Here is a 21,715-nt window from a genome sequence, read left to right as displayed (position 1 = left end):
GGTGATTTTAAGATAAGAGTCATCAACAAAAAATATTGCTAGGATTTGGACTGCAGTGTCCAGAAGGTCTGGTGAGGGCATGAACACTTATCAAGCTACAGAAACAGAATCACAAGATCATTTTTCAACCAATAATAGTGTTGGTAAAATGAGGAGAAAATAACAATATTTCATAATTAGTTAACAGAAAAAGGTTTGGTATTTTAGTTAGCAATAGGGATAGTTGCACATGTTGTAACATCACATTTACAGATGATACTAGTAAAAACTCTGAAGGTGTTTTGACTAACTTTCTTGAGGCTGTAATTGCTCTGAAGAGAGGAAAATAAGTCTTTGCTCCTGGAAATAGGCTAAATAGGCAATGGATCTTTGGTGTGTGTCATGTTGTTGAGTTAATACCCTTCTAGAACATGATCTAGCCTTTTTATGTACATTCAAAAGAAGGATTTAGGGGCCAGCCAGGTGGTGTAGTGGTTAAGTTCCCACGCTCTACTTCAGTGGCCTGGGGTTCACGGGTTCAGATCCTGGGCACAGACCTACAACACCGCTCATCAAGCCATGTTGTGGTAGTGTCCCATGTAGAAAAAATAGGGGAAGACTGGCACAGATGTTAGCTCAGCAACAATCTTCCTCAAGCAAAAAGAAGAAGATTGGCAACAGATGTTAGCTCAAGACCAATCTTCCTCACCAAAAAAAAAAAAGAAGAAAAGAAAAGAGATTTTTGTGTCACAGAGAAGAAAGAAATTTTCTTTTGATAATGGTCCTAAAATAACGATTAAAGATTGGCTTGGGAAAAGATTGGGGATAGAAGTTTCTGCTGCTTGAATAGGTGTAGTAAACTATTATCCCTGAAGCCTTCTACAACTTATATGCCTGCAAGTATGTCTTATACAGTCTTCTTTCACATTCTGGCACAACCAGACTTTTTTTATTTTTTTCAAAGATTGGCACCTGAGCTAACATGTGTTGCCAGTCTTTTTTTTTTTCTTCTTCTTCTTTTCCCCAAAGCACCCCCAGTACGTAGTTGTACATTCTAGTTGTAGGTCCTTCTGGCTGTGCTATGTGGGATGCCCCCTCAGCGTGGCTTGATAAACAGTGCTAGGTTCCCACCCAGGATCCAAACTGGCGAAACCCTGGGCCACCAAAGCAGAGCGCGCAAACTTAACCACTCGGCCACAGGGCTGGCCCCAGAGACTTTTTTTTTAAGACAAAATTTTTTACTTTTTCTTTTGTACTTACTACCCAGTCAGTTGGCATCCATTTTGCTTTAAAACATTAGCCTGAGGAATTTAATGTCCTGTATTAATAAGATTAATGGTAAATAAAATAGAACCCATATTGACAAGGATGCTATATTGTTATACATCCGTATTTATAGACAATTCCCTTTAGGAGTTCAGAGGAAGGACAGAGAATTGCTGGGTGGTGAAGTCTTCCTTGGAGTGGTAGTTTGGATATTTGTCCCTCTGCTTCTTAACTAATAAAGGACACTGGTTCTTTCAGTGGCCTTTTTTCTTTTCCAGTTCTTAGTTATCACAGAACCTTTTGGTCTTGACTTTATTTCAGGGCCATTTGTTTTATCTGGAACATGGTACAGTTGTTTTTTGTTTTCAGCTTTTTTACTTTATAAGACTCTCTCAAAGTGTTCAGTCCTACCTTGGAGATTTTCTAACCTGGTAGTTTTCCATTTCAGATTATTTTTTTCAAAGTTCCTTTTTCCAGACCTGAGCCCATTTATAAAAGGAGAGGACAAGATTCACTTTACTTTGGCTGTTGGCTGTACCCCAGAATATTTTTTGAAAGTTTATTGAAATCTAGTTTTATAAAGTCTCCTATTGATTTATCTTTATTTTGTTTGCAGTTTTGAATCTTTGTCCAATCTGCCCTTAAGAGAAAGGCTTCTGCAATGGCTTTATGTTGTGTATTTCCTATTTTCCTTGCCCACTGAAGGTCAGTTTTAGAAGTATGCACATCTAGGTTATTAAATCTTCTCCTAGTCTTTAATATCCTACTACTTTTAACCATCTTCATCTGAGGGGTTAACAATTAAGGGAATTAATTGCTATAGATGTGTATAATGAAATGGTGAACTCTGTAGTAAATATCCATCTGTTTCCTGAGATTTAGGAAGATCCTTTATGGTAGCCTTTAACTGGCTCTAGTCTTGAATTTCAACTAACTTCTATAGATTATTTTCTAGTTAAGCAATTTTAAAGGGATATCGTGCAGGGTGATTGTTGAGTTTCTGAGAAAAACATTGAGGGAAGGATTGCTTGTATAGGAGGTCAGAGAAGGAGCAGAAGGAATAAAGAAGCCATGCGTGAATAGATAAAGTGCAAGGAAGCTAAGTTTCAAAAGGTTTGGGCATAAATGGACTAGAGAATCTCAGAGAGACTATCTTAGAGTCACCATTCTGTTGAGGCCTCAGCATGTCAATTAATGAATTGGAATTTTAATGAATTCATTGGAAAGTCAATGAATGTTTGGAGTTTTTGTCTCCTAATTTGTTTTAGAGCTCTTCTTAAGTATATTGTTATTAATTTTGACAAATCTAAAAGACTGCTAAAAAAAGGCCATGGTTAACCTAAGTTTTTGTGGGGGTTTTTCCACTTACTAAGGTAAGCATAAAAGTTGTGATTATAGCATCGATTTATTTAGGAAGCAGGAATTTTTCTAAGAGGAGACTGTGTATATGCTTTATGTATGTATATGCTTTAACATATACAAACTCAATGCAAATGTTAATGAGGTCACTACAGTTGGTAAGAATTAGGTGCTCATGAATGGTGTTTTGGATTCTCCAATCAAGCAGAGACTAGAAAGGAGCCATGTGATCAACAACGTGGTAATCACTGACCCTGGAGCCATTTCTCCAAGGAATCCTAGTTTTAGTAGGAAATAGTATTTAGAAAACAGAATCTTAGGCACTAGGAGTGCTCATTCCCGCTGAATTGGTTGCTGTTTCTTAGGCCATCGCTTTTATTTTAGCAGTAGGTTGTCTATATTTTTGAAATTTTATATTATTCATTGAGATATAAGATATTAAGCCCATTGAGTGACTTGAAAACTCTGCCATCAATACTATTTGACATTGGTCTTTCCTAAGAATTTGAGAAACTAAAGCTAATAATATTTTTATGAAGGAGTGAAATAATTTGTTGTTGAAAAAGAATAAATGTACTATATTTATCTTTTGTTTAATAGCAATGGTAAGACCTAATTTTTCATAAAGAAACTTATTTGTAAAACTAATAACAACACAAAAGGTAGATTGTTTGTGTTTGTTTATTTGGTTTTCATTTTTTAAATTGGGGAATTGAATTGCCGGGGAATTACCGGCCAGGGTAAATGGCCGGTGTATATCTTCATGATTAGGTTAGAATGACAGTGCTATAATATGTTTCTCCCGAATCCCAGAACACTTTTTCTTCTGAAAAATGTACTTTCTCTCTAGTAAGAAAAAGCAAGCATAGGATGTGGTAATCTTTTGAAATCATCTAGAATTAAAATGAAATTTTATAAATTAATGAATTCTTTTTAAAATGTATGAGTGTTGTGAGTGCGTGTTTTAGATAAAAATGTAACCATTTCTTTTTCTTTTTCCAGTTGTTATACCACATTTGCATAAGTTAGCCTTGGTAAACAACTTACAAATTGTGGATTCTAAAAGACTGGATATTGCTACTCATCTTTTCGAAGCTTACAGTGCACTTTCCTGTTGCTGTATCCTTGTTTTATTAATGTGTATCTGTATTTATATAACCAGTCTTACAGTGAACCTCAGTGGTTAAAGGTTGAGAAGTAGAATTTTTTTCCCAACTTACTTACATAAAGATTATAGAAAACTAAAAATTTGATTTGCCCCCCTCCTTATTCAAGCCATCTCATAATTTTAAAGATAATTTTAAGTCCTCTATGCTTATATGTTCTGTAGTTTTGAAAACATCCACAGATTTGATCTGTGTTAATTAGCTCTATAACTGAACAAGAAATGAGTTATAGCTGAGGCTTTTGTTAATCAAAAAGGAGTCTTGTATGTGTCCTGTTTAACCATCTTTCTCCAGTGGAATACTCTGAACATCTCTTGGAGAGATATCACTCATTGAAGAAATATAGGGCCAGCATGGCTAATCTTCCCCAGTGATGGTAGAACTGGAGGAAAACTCAGAGATCATCTAACCCATGTCAACCACTGCATTTTATAAATGATTAAACTAAAGTTTGAAGACATTGGTGACTTCTGTTTCTTGTAGTTAAAAGAGAAACTGTGACTAGAACAATGAACTTTAGCTATCCTGTTAAATATTCTCTTTACTATCCTAGGCCTGCTAAAATAAAACTAAGAAGGAAGTAAAGATAAAGGTGGGCAGAGTAAACTCCAGCTTCCAGGCTCTCCCATTAAAAGGCCAAAGAGTTCAAGAAAGGGGAAATAAGAGACTCAAAAAGGAGTGAAAGGCTGAACACTCAAATAGAACTATAAAAGTTCATGCTAGACAGCATAATCAGAGAATTATGATTATGATAAAAAAAAAAAAGACAGTAGAGTGAGCTTCTTAGTGATTCATAGGAGAAAGAGGACAAAGGAAGAGTTTCAGGATTAACATTGATGGTTTCACATTGTGATATACCAGTTTGAAGTAATAAGCAAAGTGAACAGGTAGTTTTAAATGAGATAAATATCTTCCAAAACACCACTGACACTCATTCATACTGAATTCTTAACTGGAATGGCCCAATAGGAGGTTATTTTTGTTTAGAATAATCAAATAGGGAAAGTAGGAACGTAGAGCTGTTAAGGAGCTATGTGTCCTTTTAGAAATGTTAAAACTTGAAGTTGGATGCATGGTTGAGAGCATTTCATTTTGGGAATCTACTACAAATTACCTATTCATGTGGAGGATAGAAGCCATTTTTTTATAATAATAGATTATAAAGTGGGCAGAGACACCATATTTTTATGATTCTGTACCTCAAGTATCCATGTGTCTTCTATAAATTTAATTCCACTAAAAGCAGAACTTATTATCATTCCTGATTTATCTTGTTGGCATTTTCAACTTAGAGAAGATAGAGGAAGCAAAAAGAGGAAGTTATATTCTGAATTAGCAAGGAAGAACTCTTCAGTAATGCAGAAGTGACAGGACCCTTATAAGAAAGTAATAATGGCATGTCAGAATTTCTATTTCAAAGAAAGAAAACATTGGTATGGTTATACCTGTTCCCTAGACTTTATGAAAGTAGATGTTTAAAAACTTAAGTGAAAAGTCGTGTATAATCTTATATAGCAGGGAGTTTCTAAAGGAACATGCCTCAAGGAAAATGGGAAGGTCAAAAGATCAAAAATTTTAGCTCTGTGAAACCAAGTTTTCCAAGTGGGCAAGGCAGTGGTTTCTAAAGAGCTTAGAAGTCTGTATAGAAGGAATATTATTGTGTGTTTAGGTATGCACAGAATATTACTAGAGTAAATACAGTAAAAAATCTTTACACCAATACAGCAAGGGGAAGAATCATCTTAACAGTAGACCTTGTTCAAGTATTAAGAGTGTTCTACGTGAGTCACAGCTTCTACTTGTGTCAACAGGGTGGTGCAGCCGCTAATAAAATCACATTGTCCAAGTCTGTTCTGCTGTTCCATTGTGTTCTGAGCTAATAGAACACAAGAGTATTCCTTTTAGCACTGACATTATATTTTAGTAGGAACATAGAAGACATGTAAGGTTTAACATTCAGCATAGTAACAAGTCAAGAAATCATGTTTAAGAAAAATTTAAAGGAATTTGGTTTAACCTGGAGAAGAAATGGCTTAGGGATGAAAAGATAATTTGAAAATTATTTTAAAAGTTGTTATATAGAAGAAAGTTAGGCACACTTTTGTGTAACTAAGGTGCAGAAGTCACAGAGGGGCTGATTTTGTTTATAAGAAAACTTTCAAATGGAGCTGTCTAAAAATGCAGTGATCTCTCTTATGGAACTGTAAATGTCCTGTCATTGTTAGCAGTCCGAGGCCTTATGGCCATCATTCACAGATGAGGTAGAGGTGACTCCTAATATCAGATAAGACTAAATGACCTCTCAGTTTCCAGCCCTTAAGAAAGATTGTGTGGTTCCATGGGGAAATGGTCGGACCAAACAGTGAGTAGAAAGAGAGGAGGAGAGTGACTTCCCTCTCACCTCCACATAAGACCATCTTTAGCTTTTCAATCCATCCCCGTATTTCCCTAGATCAGACTCCTGACTGCTTCTTGAAAGGTCACTCACAGATGTGTCTTGGTGATGCTTTCCCCATATCTAGAAAGCCAAACTGTATAACCCTTAGATCACAGCCCTCTATAGGGATTTGGTTCAACCAAATGATGTCTATATTTTTAAACTGCCTATTTATATGTCACTTATTATAGGAGCCTTGTTTACAAACAATATTTATAACTCTATTTTCATGGCAGTAGATATAATTATTTTTTTTGCTTAATGAAATTCATTGTAATTTTTTTTTCAGAAAGACTAATTAACTCAACTTTATAAAGGAAGTCATTTACTGGCATTTTTAACTCTAATATAGTGTAATATGAAATAAGAATTTTTTTAATGGCAGAAAACTATGATAAGGTGAGAATTGATATGAATAAACAAGGTGAATTGTTTCCTTGAGAAGTATATCTGCTTTTCTGATTCTTTTGAATGTCAAAATAATCAGCTAAAACTCAAAGATGACTGGGAAATATAAGTAGTACTAAACTTCTATTATTACAGTAAAACCTCTCTTACCCAATTCAGTCAGGACCAGTAGTAGGTCAGTTTAACGGGACGGTTAAAGCAAGAAGTTAGGAAAATAGTATATACAAGATAACTTATTTTAACTTAAAATACGTAAGTGTATTTTCTTTTACCAACCTTTTGGTGTAGGACTGAGTCCCTTCTTTTGTGTGAATCTGCCGATTAGAGTTAAACATCATTTTTGTTAGATAAACCACATCCAGAGTATAATTGTCTATGATTTTCAGTTTAAGTTTCTTTAAAGAGGATCCAGAAACATTTCTGATACTAGGTATAGAATTTTTCTAGATTTTTATATTTTTCCTAATTTTTTACAGTTGTCTCACATATACATAATTAACAATGTTTTAAGCAACTGGACCTCATCGGTTTTTTCCAAAACTTTCAACTTGGTTGTCTTAATTAATTTTCTTACTTTACATACTCATTTAAACATCCACTTATGGGCTGGCCCGGTGGCGCAGGAGTTAAGTTCACACGTCCCACTTCTCGGTGGCCCGGGGTTCGCTGGTTGGGATCCCGGGTGCGGACATGGCACCTCTTGGCACGCCACGCTGGGGTAGGTGTCCCACGTATAAAGTAGAGGAAGTTGGACACGGATGTTAGCTCAGGGCCAGGCTTCCTCAGCAAAAAAAGAGGAGGACTGGCAGTAGTTAGCTCAGGGCTAATCTACCTCAAAAAAAAATAATTAATTAAAAAAAATAATAAAATAAACATCCAATTAAATTGTATAATTTAGTTTTCATGCCCATTGTTTCATATGCTTATATAACATGTTATTAAATTATGTAATGTTCAATAATAAATACCATTGACATAAAGAGATTTTTAGGACTAAACACAGTTGACTCTTGATAAGTAACTAACAACAAATGAAAATCATGCTTGAGGGAAGCCTGTTTCCTCTAAGCCATCAGCATGCCATAGGTATCATTTAAGAGCTGCTGCTTTTATATTCTTCCGTTGTTCTGTTGGACATACCGGTTTGTTTTTTAAGTCCCTTAACTACTTTGTCTCAAGTCATTTCAGAGGATTTAATGGTTAATCACTTTTTACCTGGTCTCAGATGTTTACGGATTGACATGGAACATCTTTCTCCAGAACATGAGGTAAGCTACCGTGATGATTAAGCAGCTGTGGTTATCAGTGCTGTGTTTGTATTTTTTAATATCTCCTATGGAGACTTCCGTTCCTCATTATGTGAGGCTTGATTATGATACACTGTGCTTAATTTTTTGAAATTTACTTCAGTGTCATTTTATGGATTTATTTACTAGTTATGAGATCTTGAGCAACTCCTTTAACATCTTTGAGCCTCTGTTTAATTCTCTATAGTAAGGATAATGTACTCTCCTTCACTGAATAGAATTGAATCAGATAATGTACATGAAATGCTTTTATCTGTAAAATGTTATACAATGTTATCTCTGACAATCAGCTTTCTTAGAAGCAAAGTTTCTATTTTCTGTCACCATTTCCTCTTAACTCTTCCATTCTGTTTGTCTTCTTGTTTCTTCCAAAACCCTGCTTATCATTTATTTCCTATTCTATATCTTCAACCTGTTTTTCTACCAGCTTTTCTTTAACCTATTATCATGTTCAAATCCCCCCTCCTAAATGAAACAAAACAAAATCAAAATCTTCCCTTCGTCCTTGCCCTAAACCTCTTTTTCCTCCTGGTAGTCTACATTCACTCTCTCAACTTGCACACTCTCTGTTGTTATGTTGTATTCACCACCATCACACTAATCGAATGAAACTGCGGTCCCTAAGATCACTGGTAATTAAAGTGCTACACTGAAAGGACACTTTTCAGACCTGATAGGAGTTTATAGGAGTGCATACCCTTTTCATCCATAATCTCTGTCAACACTTAGCATTCTTAGACTTTTTAATTTGGTGGATATAAAATGGTATCTCATATGGTTTTCATTTCCACTTCTCCAATGATTGTCAAACTTGAGCATTGTTTGTGTGTTTATTGACTAGTTGTGTTCTTCAGCAAACTCTGTTTAGGGGTCAGCCCTGTGACCTAGTGGTTAAGTTTGGCACAGTCCACTTCAGTGGCCCAGGTTCAGTTCCCAGGTGCAGCAGACCTACACCACTCAGCAGCCATGCTGTGGCAGTGACCCACTTACAAAAGAGAGGAAGATTGGCACAGATGTTAGCTCAGGGTGAATCTTCTTCAGAAAAAAGAAAAACATGTTACACTTTCTGCCCATTTTTCATTTCAGTTGTCTTTTTTCCTATTACTTCTTCAAAGTTTGTTGTATATTTGAGTACCAGTATTTTGTCAGTTTTGTGTTTCATGAATATCTTTTCCAATTTGTGATGTCTTTTCATATTCCTGGCCCCTTTGAACACTGATTCTTAATTTTTTAATAGTCAAATTGATCATTTGTAAAAGACATCTGTACTTTCTTCAAAAATGTTTAAAGTTGTATTTTCACATTAAAATTCTTAATCCACCTAGAATTGGTTTTTATATATGGTGTGAGGTAGCAGTCCAATTACATTTTTTTCCATATGGATAACCAGTTGTTCCATTACTGTTTGTTGAACAATACATCGTGTCTATACTGGTTGGCAGTGACACCTCTATCATATATGGAGTTTCCATATATGCATGTGTTTATCATTAGGGAACATTGTTTTCCGCTGGTCTCTTGGTCAATTATTATAACAATGGTACACTGTCTTTATCTTAATTGCCTTGTTAAAAAGTCCTAATGTCTAATAAGACAAGTCCAACACCCTGTCCTTTCATTATAACTATTCATGACCCTTAGCTTTTTCCTATAAATGTTAGTATTATCTTGTCAGATTCCAAGAAAGGTCTCATTCAGATTCTGATTGAAATTGAACTGATTCTATAAATTAATTTGAGGAGACATCATCTTCATGATTTTGAATCTTCCTGTCCAGAATATACCATATCATACATTTATTTAGATCTCTTTTAATGCCTTTCAGTAAAGTTTTATAATTTCTTTCAAAAAAAAGTGACACCTTATATCTATAATGTTATAATGCTACCTTTTCAGGATTATATATTTTTTTAACCCTTCTTTGCTGGTATATAGAAATACATATAACTTGTATGTTGAATTTATATCTGGCCAACTTGAGAACTTTATTATTAATTTTAATAGTAAAATGTCTCTGAATTTTTTTGAGTATGTTTTATGTGTAGGAAAGTCACCTGCAAATAATGTTTTCTTTTCTAATACTTTTACTTTGTTTTTTCCCTTTGTCTTATTGTGGGATCTATATTGCTGTCCCTTTTTCACTTCTGATATTGTTATTTTGTTTCTTACTTTCTTTTTAAAACAGTTTTGATAGGAATTTATCAATTTTATTAATCTTTTCAAATATTGAACTTTAGCTATGTTGATTTTTCTCAATTTGTTTCCTATGTCATTGATTTCTATTTTCATCTTTATTTCCTTCTGCTTTCTTTAGGTTTGATTTTTTTCTCCTTCTCTAACTCCCTAAGGAGGAAGCTTAGATTATTTACTTGTTAACTTTTCTTTTCTGATACATGAATTTAAGTCTCTGGTATTCCTTTGGCCACATCCCATGCATTAGCTGTGTTGTATCTTTGTTATCATTCAGTTCAAACTAGATTCTCATTTCCATTATTTCTTTCTGGATTCATGGATTTTATTTAAAAGGTAAAGGTAGTTAATTTTCTGACTCAGTTCTCCTATATTTGTATCAGTTTTCTGTGATCTGCTTTTCTATCAGCTATTGAAAGACGTGTTAAAGTTATGATTGGGAATTGTCTATTTCTCCTTTTAGTTTTTCAATTTTTGTTTTGTATATTTTATAGATGCCCTTTATCAAGTTAAGTTCCCTTTTATTGCTAGTTGGTCGAGTATTTTTGTCATGAAGGGGTGTTGGATATTGTCAAGTGTTTTTTCTCATCAGTTGAGGTGATCGCATGGTTATCGGGTTTTTTCTCTTGATACAATGTTTTATATTAATGGATTTTTGGATGTTAAACCAACCTTTGCATTCCTGCAATAAATCTCACTTATTTATGGTGTATAATTCCTTTTATGTGAAGCTGGATTTGGTTTGCTAGTATTCTGTTGAGGATTTTTGTATCCAAGATGGAGGCTAAGTCTGTAGGATAGAACAAACAAGAAGCAAGCCTTATTTCACCACCCTCCGTTAGTGTAGGGTGGGACTGAAAATGGTGGGTGGGGGGGGAGTTAAAAGTCTTTAAAAGGATCAGACTCCCAGATTCCTTTTCCAACCTTGATGAAAGATTGGGGCTTTGCTTTCTAGACTTGGGAGATCAGGCATAGCTGAGAGCAGGAATGAGCTGCTATACTGAATAAAGGGAAATTAGGTGAAGGCATAGTTAGTGATTAGAAACCTCAATACCTTTCCCCTTCTTGACTCCAAGAATGCTGGCAGCCAGGATTATACCCGAAGGGGAAAAAAATTGACAAAGTTGGGTTTGTGCCAGATTCACCTTAAAGTTAAGTTACTCTCATATATGAGGAGATTCTAATCAGCATTTTAGTGCCCCAGCCTTTAATGGACATCACAAGATCACCAACCATTTGAGAAATGGATTCTAACCTCAAAGACAGATGAAAACGTATACACAAGAAAGAACATACTGGAGGAAACAGAGACAGTGCCAGGAGCAGAAGAAAAAATACAAAAAACTCTCCCAAAAAACAATAAAGGAAAAAATAGCCAAACAAACAAGATATATAATCTGTTAGATGAGAGAGAGCAGGAAAACAGAAAATAATCAAAAAAGTTAGTTAACCTAGGAGATGTCACATGCATATGAAGAAAGTCCCACTCTCTCAGAATAATAACCAGAGTTCTTACTGTAATGTGAAAGGCTCTAGAGGGTCGAGCCCCCCTCCTCCTTTACATCTCAGGCCTGGTCTTCTACCCTCTCCCTTGCTCACTCTGCACCCACCACTCTGGCCACCTTCCTTAAAACATGATAGACATACTCCCACTTACACCCTTAATTCAACCTCTTCCCAGTGTCTAAAACACTTACTCCTCATCTCCTTCAGATTCTGGCTTAAATGTCATCTTCTCCATGAAGCCTGCTCTGAACACCTCCATGTAAATTACAACATTCTTCCCTTTGGCTCCTGGTACCCCTTATCTTACTCAGTGTTCTTTCCAAAGCCCTTATCACCTTCTAATATATAATTTACCTGTTTTTTGTGTTCATTGTCCAGAACATAAGAACATAAACTCTCCACAAGGAGGGAACCTTATCTTTTTTATTTTCCTCATCTTCTGTGTCTAAAAAAGTGTCTAACACATAGTAGGTGACCATAAATATTTGTTGTTTAGTGACCTCCATACCCAAACATGGGCCAAGAATATTCCAGAGGGCCATTCGGTTTCTGGTGTGGTTGCCAGCAATTGGAGCAGCAGCTGAAATCCCTCTGCCCTTTCCATTACTAACTCAGTCTCCCTGCAGGAATTATGTTAACTCTCAGACACCCGTTGTACCCCTGAGTATATTTTAGTAGCCACAGACATATATGGTCTCTGCTCTAGACATTAAAATAGAGCATCTTGCTTTTTACAACCTGGGAAAAGCAAAGGGACATGGGATAGAACAGCTTTTACTGGGAAAATATGTCTGTGACTATGGTATGTGTATATGTTAATTGTATAGATGTATATAAATTTTACTTTTACCATTAGATGGTGGGGAAAGCTAAGAGGGAATGGGAGTCAGATTTAGAAAGAAGGTTAGTGAAAATCAAAATGACTTAAGTTACATGATTGAGATCTTTTAAAGCGATCTCTACCTAGTCTAGTAATCTACCATGAATTCCTTTAACAAAGTAACTGCCAAAACTTTAAATTTTTAATTAATATGTTAGCTTATGGGAATATTAAAAATTCAATTAAAAAGTTTAAACCATAGTATTTTACTATATAAACTGTATTTTACTAAAGTCAATTTTTTTTAATCAGGTTATTTTAACTTCCATGATAAAAGAATGTGAACAAAAAGTAGAGAACAAGACTGTCCAAGAGCCTCAAGGGTAAGACATTAATTTTTTTTTAAGGCTTCATGTTAACCTGAATTTCTCTGTCTCAGTTTTCCATTTAGACATTTAGACTGCATTTCCATTGTAGTCAGTTATTTGGAAGATAAGAAAATTTTTTAAATTGGCAGTTTTCAAATGCTAGTCCATAAACCATCTGCATCAGAATTATCTGGGGAATTTAAAATTCAGGTCTCTACCCCATGCTCTGTGCCCTCCTCTCAACATTCTGATTCAGTTCAGGGATCTATATATTTAAAAGCTTCCAAAGAGATTCTGGTATGTAGCCAGATTTAAGAATCACTGGTCAAAATAGCTGGAGATTTGTGACATGAGTTATAAGATGTAACTTGATTCACTGAATAAAGGATTATAAACTTGTGAATGTTCTAGTCACATGCTTCTAACCAAACTAGTTAGAATTCAAAGATTCAGTGAAATTAAAATATGAACATAGATATAAAAGAATAAACTTGGGCATTTCAGGGGAGGAGGTAATTTACAAATAGATTTTGTGTACTTTAATTCTTGCTGAAGTAACCTTGAGTAGTTAATCTTAAATGGACTCAGTTGGGCATAAAAAGCTCAAATGTGTTTCTTTATAAAGCTGACTAACAGGAAAAACTGTTTCATCTCAGCCGTCTAGGTACACATACTCACACTTCACACCCCCAAACACCCCACCCGCCTCCCCACACACACGCGCGCGTGCACACACACACACACACATACAGAGTGTTTTGCCTCTTACTATGTGTCACAACTCTTTCTTTGGCCTCCTAGAATGGTAAGAGCTCTTCTACCATTTTAGCCATGGAAATTTAAAACAATAAAAATACTTTGATAGGTTTCTTTTCTGAACACAAAACCGTAAAATTAACACCAAAGTAAATCATTCTGTCCATTTGTCATACATTAAGATTATTTGGTGCCTTATTAGTTGAAAATCTGAAAGGTTTTGGAACGAAATTGAGAAAAATTCTATGTGAAAACCTTCACATATAATCCACATCCTTAATTAAGCCTTGCAAATCTTAATGATGAAAAAAAAATTTTTAATTACTAGAAATAGTTCATACACAAAGTTATAACTGTCTCCCTTTCCTGTCCTTACACTCCAAAACAAGGAATTTTTTTTAAGTACGTTTATGATCTTGTCATACCAGATGGCAAAGAAGGCATATATCAGAAGGACTCAGGACTCAACTTGAAAAGGCTTGTAATGGCCAAAGAAGGGATAATTTGGGCATCACAAGATAATAAGTGCAATGCGTTGTATTACATCAAATATGTTTAAATATATGAGTTTATAATGATATCAAGGAAAAAGAAACACCTAACTGGTCACCATCAGAGGGTGAATCAATTCATTATTTTGGAAACTGTGTATAAAGAGAGGGAATTGAACATTTATCTTGTCTTTACTATATAAAGTATATCGCTGGGTAACAGTAGTACATGTGGGGGAAAGTTTTCTTCACTGAGGTATTCTGGCTCACAAATGAAGAAGAAATGATAGAATTAGAATAATACATTTTGTAAGGGCTAATGAATTAGTGGGTCTAGGCATTGATCTTTAACAGATGTTAGCATCACCAAAAAGAGAGAGAAGCAGACATTATCTGCTTCATGATGTGAACACACCTCACACCTCCTCCTATGAAGCAGTCTTGCCAAACAAAAAACATGCCCTGAATCTGAGCTCCAGATCTAGACCCAGCTACCAAATTTATGGGAAACACAGAGGAACATGTTAAACAACTCAGGAGAAATGCAATCAGCAAAATTCAGACTGTGGGAACCTATATAAGACAAATAACTCAGTTCCTTCAACATGTAAATTCTATGGAGATAAAAGAGAAGGGGAACCTGTGGATTAAAAGAGACTTAAGAGACATATCAACCAATTGCAATGTATGAAACTTTGGATCCTGACTCAGAAACAAACTGTAAGGAACAAAACAATAAATCACTAATGACATTTTTGAAACAATTAGAAATTTGAACAAAGGCCAGATAATGGATGATATTAAGGAGTTGTTATTTTGGTGTGATAATGACTCTGTGTTTATATTTTTAAAAATAGCACTTATCTTTTAGAGATACATACCAGAATATGGGAGAGGGAAGGAGGTGGGTATGGATGAAATAAAATTGACTATGAGTTGATAATTGTTGAAGCTCAGTGATGAATACATAGGAATTCATTATATTATCTGTTTATTTGAAATTCTCTACAATAAGAGTTTTAAAAAATCAGTGATAATATAAAAGATTTGAATACCATGGGAAAAATATGATTATAAAAATGAACTCTGGTTTTTCTTTTTTTTAAAAAAAAAGAGGGAAGGTCATGTAACCAAAGCAATCTTAGGAAGTTACAAAGATATTTCTTTCCTTTTAAATTCCTGCATGCGAATTCATGAAATTTCATTCAGAATATATTTCTATCTGTGAAATGCTCTGCTAATTGCTGTGGGGAATACAAAGATGAAGCACAAATGAATTTCATCCCCAAAGAACCTATGGTTTAGAGCACTGGTTTTCAAACTGCAGATCATGATCTGTTATGCATCATTAAATTAGTTCAAGATTCCAAGAAATAGAATCAAATACAAAGCAGAGAGTGCATCCCATGTAATGAGGATGGGTATTAGTTTTTTATCTGTATAAAGATGTGCTATTGGGTCATTGTGTAAAATGTATCTCTAACTGTGGCTCTTTGTCAGAAAAGTTTGAAAAGTCTTGATCTGCAGACAGAAAATAAATGCATAAGTATTTTGATACCCTTCTTATATTCATTCAGCATTTAGTAAAATCACTGAGCACCTACCATGGGCTGTTCATAAAGATGAACTTGAGCAAGGCATAGTCCCTTCTTTTGGGGAACTTACAGCTGGAAGTGGAAAAAGGAATCTATTAAAAAATATAGATAAATACTTAAACAATGCCTTCAAATGTTTCCAAGGAAGAAGGAATACAGGAGTCTTCCAAGTGTGAACAGTTAGCCAGAGGCAAAGGTAGAAAGAAAAGGGATTATGTGGAGAAATAGCAACACTGCAAAAGGACAAAAGCTACAGAAAAGCATGTTTGGGAAGTGTAAGTAAAGCTAGAGCACAGAGTATGGGAGAATGAGAGAAGGCTAGAGATAAGGGTCTAAAGCTGGACAGGCACCAGTTAATAAAGACCTTTGTATGCCACGTGAGAGGTTTGGACTTAATCCTATGGCCAGGAGTCAGCAAACTTTCTCTGTAAAGACAGTAAATATTTTAAGCTTCACAAACCGTATAGTCTCCGTTGCGGCTACTCGACTGGACTCTGCTGTTGATGCAGGGAAGCAGCCGTTGACAATATGTAAATGAACGGGCATAGCTATATTCCAATAAAACTTTGCTTATGGAAACAGGCAGCAGACTGGGTTTGGCCTCCAACCCTTAGTTTACCAACCTTTAGGAACTTTATTTCTTGGGCTTTAGGGTCCATCAGAATCACCTGGAAATTCCTGGGTGCTGTCGTCAGAGTTTTTGATTCAGAAGGTCTAGGGTAGAGTCTGAGAGTTTGCATTGCAGCAAATTCTCAGGTCATGTGAATGCTATGGGTCCTGGAGTCACACTTTGAGAACCACTGCTTTAGAAGCCATCCTGTAGTGAATACTAGCAACAGAGAAGCAGATGGGACAGACTGGAAAGCTGTTATAGTAACCCATGATGAAAGGAGGTGTGGGCATGGAGGAGCAGGTTATAGTAAGGAACACTTAAAAACCAGGTACCAATCTCAGCATTTTTCATATATTTGCTAATAATTATCATAATAACCCTACAATGTAGATGCTATTACTATTCCCATTTTACAGGTGACACAGAGGTTAGGTAACTTGATCAAAGGCCTCCTAGCTACTAAGTAGAAGAGCCAGAATTTGAACCCAGGCATTGTGGTTCTTGAGATCATGCTCTTAGCCACCATGTTGTAATGCCTATATATGGCAGTGAGTATGAGAATAAGATAGGTTCAAGATATATTTAAAATGTGAATTCAGTGTAACTTGGCAACAGATTAAGAGTGAAGGAGAACCAGAATCTAAGTATTCTTAGGTTGAATGGTGGCACAATCCAGCAAAATGGACTAAGAGCTATTCTGAACAGGAATATTTAAAATTTGAGGTACAGGTAGAGAAGCACTAAAGGCAGTCACTGAGATTTAGGACCCCTTAGAATATAGGTGGTAATTAAAGTTTTGGGGTAAGAGTTGGGGTGGATGGATGATATCACTTGGAAAAGGAGCTCCAATGGGGAAGAAAAGAAACCCAGACATGGAATTAGACCAACAGTAAAGATGCAACATTTGAGAGAGCTTGTCTGCGAAGTAGGAAGCAAACCAGAGTGGTATTAAAAAATCAGATAGGAATTTCAAAGAGATGGAGTAGTGATCTTTACTTTGCAACATGGAATGATATAAGGAGAGAAAGAGATATTCTAGGACACAAATAATTTTAAAAATAGGCCAGAAGTAAGAGGTTCTACAGATTCAGAATCAACAAGAAATGGCAACTGATTGGATATGAGTTGCAAAGGGAGGATCTGAGATTTCCTTGAAAACTTGCAGTAAGAAAACATATTAACTTACAAGGCTGCCCATTTCATTTTTAACAATTCTCTTTTTTAAAAATTCCTTTCTTATCCTGAGCTAAAATCTCCCTTCCTATAATGTCTGCTCTCTAAAACAGCTTTTCATCCTTTGGCGGAGGGGTCAGAGCGTTATGGACCCCTTTGTAAAAGTGATAAAATCTAAACTGTCTCTTCAGAAAAAGATGCTGTAATGCAATGGTTCTGTACTGGAGAGCTTTGTAAACTGCATACCTGGGTCCTCTACCTCAGATGGAAAGGATCCAAATCCCTGGGGTTAGGCCAAAGCATCTATATTTTCAAGAAGTTCCCCAGGTGATTGTGATGTATATCAGTGGAGCTATGCAGATATATACAGCTGTGCAGATATATATTATGTATCTAATTTTTCCCACATGATGTAGGGAGGTGTCCGTTAAGTCTCCTAAATCTTCTCTTCTCCAGACCAAACTTTCTTCATTCCTTTCACTTTTACCTCTTATGGTTTCCAGACCCCTTAACATCGTTGTTGCCCTCCTCTTAGAAAATCATTAAAACTTGATAGTGTCTCAGGTATTATCTGACCCATGTATCCTGTTTTCTAGATGCAAACTAAAATCATACTTATCTTTTGACTTAACACTGTTTTCTACAGAAAGAGAACAGCACTGTAAACCTAGAGTGTTAAGGAAAGTCATCATAGAAAAGATAGGACTTGAACTGAGATTTGCAAGATGGCTAGACATCAGAGGGAAAGAGATTTAACTTGAGAGTGGTTAGAACAATTAGACTAGCCAAACCTGACTCAAGGGGGTTTAGAAGTTGTGCAGTGATGGTGGGTTTAAAAAACAAAACAAAACAAGAGTTAGATTGCTGTCTTTCTTGAATGCCAGGCACATTTTATCTTATAGGTAGTAAATAGCCATTGAAGATTTTTGAGAAGGGATGTGTTATAAAGAAGTGATTATTTCAGAGGTGAATCTGATCATTCAAGGAGACCAGATCCAAGACTGTTGGAATAATTCAGCTCTAAAGTATTGACAGGGGAGATATAAGTACACAATAGAGGAGATGTTTCGTAGAATGAAGTCACAGGATTTGATGATTGGTTTGAAATAGAAAGAGAGAGAGCCGTTATAGTCACTGCTGGAAAGAGAAGAAAATAGTGGAATCAATGGCAGATAAGGAAATAAAAATGGGGAGTTATTTCTAAAGTTAGGATGTAAAAAAAGCTGGAAACATTGGCTTTGTCTAGCAAACAATAGTAATATAGGACTGGCCCTCAGGGAAAGGGTTGTAATTCAGTAAATATTTTAGAGTTGTCCTTGGGTTGTGATTCAGTAAATATTTTAGAGTTGTCCTTCTGGAGATGAAATTTGAAACTTCAAGAGTAAGTTTGTAGTTGAAGAACCAAGAGCCAAATGCTGAACCTTATGAAGGATTGCTTTGTGGGAAGAGAAAAAGCAGCAGGAAAGGAGTAGTCAAAGACATGAGGGAACAGACCTGGTCAGTGTCCTGGCAGCAGAGCTACGGGAAGAAGAGATTTTCAAAATGGGAGTCGTGGTCAGGTGTTTACCTGAGTGATCCACGGTGTACATCTTTAAAGACCACACAGAACCACAAGTCCTTGGTGGCAGCACATACTTCTTGCGTAGATTCAGCAGACATCTGTTGAACTCCTGTTCTGTCTTACTTAGACCTCAGGATGTTTTGCAGTAGTAATTGCAGTCTTTGTTTTACGGGTGAGGAAACTAAGTCAGAGTTATCTAAAGCATCTTGGCCAAAGCCACAAGCCCAGTAAACTGGGTTCCTGAGTCCATTGCAGCATAATTGTTGAATCACTGAAAAACTGAACTTGATCAGTACTCTGTTTGGTAGTATGATAAATCAGCAATCTTTAGTAGTCATTTAGATTGTGTTTACTTCCTACACAGAAGTTTGGAGAAACAAGAAAGAAGAAATGGATTTGACGTTATTGATTGAGACTAATGCAACTGGCAGTTGAGGACATGTTTCTCCCCCACCCCTTAAAAAAAAAGTAACATGTCATAGGATTATTATCAGCACAGTACAAGACCTCACTGTGATTTAATTTACTCATTTGTGAATATAGGGATATATCTGTCTCCCAGGGTTGCTGTAAGAATTAAATGAAATGATGCTGATAATATGAAAAATAACTAACATTTACGGCATACTATTACATGCCTAGCACTGCCAACAAGCACTTTACACTCATATAATCCTTCATAGCCCAATGAGGTAGATATTAGGATTCTCTGCATTTTACAGAGGAGATTAAATAACTTGCCCAGGGTCACATAGCTGGTAAATGACAGAACCAAGATTCACTCTCATTCCAGACTTGCTCCTAACCATTGCACCATACTGCTTGCTTTAATAGAAGCCATGAACATGAAAAGCTCCCAACCTATTATGGTACATAAAAACTCCACTCCATAATTATTAATTTCCCTTTTGTGATACCAGTTCAGAATGTATTTATTAATGATATACTACTAAAGAAATGAAAAAATGGATTAGTTTTTTAATTGCTTTACATGAATTTTAAAATTTCTTTCATAGCTCTATGTCAATTGCTGCAAGCTTAGTGAGTGAAGATACAAAGACCAAGTTTTTGAACAAAATGGGCCAGTTGACAACATCAGGTGCCATGTTGGCCAATGTGTTTCAGAGAAAGAAGTAAAAGCAAGAAGGAAGCCCCCAGTAAACACTAAGATGGACCTCAAGCAGATTTGTTCCTTGTACTTGAAGTACTTGCCTTTTTTATTTCCTTGTTTTATGTTCTTGCATTATAATTTTATCCTAACCTCCAAAGATATTTGCACTGCTTTTGATTATTGCTGTATATCTGTTAATTTGGGAGTTATAACTGTGGTGATAGAAAACTGACTTGATAGTCTGTACGAGTCCTTCTTCTATGTTCTTGTCTTTCAGAATAATTTTTTTTATATATATATATATAGTGAAGAGTTTTTTTTTTAATTTTGGATGGGATATTAGCAAATATCTGTATGATACACTAAGCTATTACAATGGTACTTAAAATAATGTAAATTTGAAGTCATTGTTATAAAGTAATAAAAGTGGAGATTACTTAAGTATTTAAATTATGAAAGAATAATGCAGACTTTTTATTGTTTCTTAACTGACTAGAAAGAGCCACCAGCATTACTCTGTGCCTTTTGGACTTCAGTTTGTGTGTCTGTAGGAACTGTGTGCATTCCATTCACACAGTATTTATAATACTGTGATGAATTTGAATTACAAATCCTACAGTAAGTAGATAATAAGAAACTTTCAGCATTTCCTAGCTCTCATGCGTATTCTTTAAGTGCTATTTAAACCTCCCCGGCACTTACATGCGTGTAATGGATGCACCTGAGGAAAGACAGCGCATAAGCATGGGGAGTGGTAACCAAGGTGAATTTTGCAAACTGGCATGTAGTAGATTTAAATACTCAAAAATAAATGTAAGTAAAAAGAGCTGGTAATTGCGAAGTATTTTCCCAAATTGAAATACAGAAGAAAATGTGGTTTGAATCTGAAATTTAACACTTATTTACATGAAACATTTTATTTAAGATATTTTCTAATGATTTTAATTTCAGAAATTATCTTTTCATTTTGTGTGTTACAAAGAAGTACAGAAAAGTTAAGGACTTTTGGGGGCTGTTTTTTTCCCTCTGAACTAAAAATGACACTGGCTAAATTATTATTGGTTAGTTATCACCTTGTCCCTTAAAGTCAGTGACTATTCTTGTGTTTGATATATATTACATAGAGTCTTAAGTCAGTGTACAGTTCCACTGGAGTTTGACAAGTGTCTATAAAGTAATGCAACTTGAAGTAGAAAAGAGTGGGTACTGGACATAGAAGGGGGTGATTGGTTTAAGGGGTTAATGTGAGGCCTTTTTGAAAAATGACTATTTTGATAAAGAGAATTCTTGTTTGAGCACAGTTGATGCACATAGGTGATTCCCATGTTTGTTGCATAAGCTGGTTTAATACACTTGGATCATAGTTGGATTACATTCACTTCCTGAGAAAGTTAGCTTATCACACGTTCCGGCTTATAAAATAAGTTGCCATAGACAAAGCCATTTAAAAAGTTCATTCTGAAATTATTTCTTTTACCTACAGTGAAGTAATTGTTAACCAACTAGTATTTCTGAAAACTGTTGGATTCTAGGCATTCCTGAGAAACTGAAAGTGGCTACCTTTCATGTCAAAAATGTTGATCTATTATAAATAAAATGTTTTTGCATA

The 21,715-nt window shown here is 35.5% G+C and overlaps 1 protein-coding gene across 6 annotated transcripts in view; it reads left to right on the top strand.

Moving 5' to 3' along the window:
* Positions 1-21,715, top strand: part of RELCH (RAB11 binding and LisH domain, coiled-coil and HEAT repeat containing) — a 113,772-nt gene extending 92,057 nt beyond the window's left edge. For 5 of the 6 annotated variants that reach the window (XM_046672262.1, XM_046672263.1, XM_046672260.1 and 2 more), the window contains 4 exons: positions 3,607-3,723; positions 7,795-7,883; positions 12,751-12,821; positions 20,012-21,715. In XM_046672262.1, the coding sequence (XP_046528218.1) occupies positions 3,607-3,723; positions 7,795-7,883; positions 12,751-12,821; positions 20,012-20,132 (398 nt within the window). In that variant the 3' untranslated portion in view covers positions 20,133-21,715. Of the gene's footprint in view, positions 1-3,606; positions 3,724-7,794; positions 7,884-12,750; positions 12,822-20,011 lie in introns of those variants that run through there. The other variant, XM_046672264.1, reaches the window with a different exon arrangement.

This window comes from Equus quagga, chromosome 9, assembly GCF_021613505.1.
Source record: "Equus quagga isolate Etosha38 chromosome 9, UCLA_HA_Equagga_1.0, whole genome shotgun sequence".
Taxonomy (NCBI): domain Eukaryota; kingdom Metazoa; phylum Chordata; class Mammalia; order Perissodactyla; family Equidae; genus Equus; species Equus quagga.
This window is presented reverse-complemented; position numbering and strand designations above follow the sequence as displayed.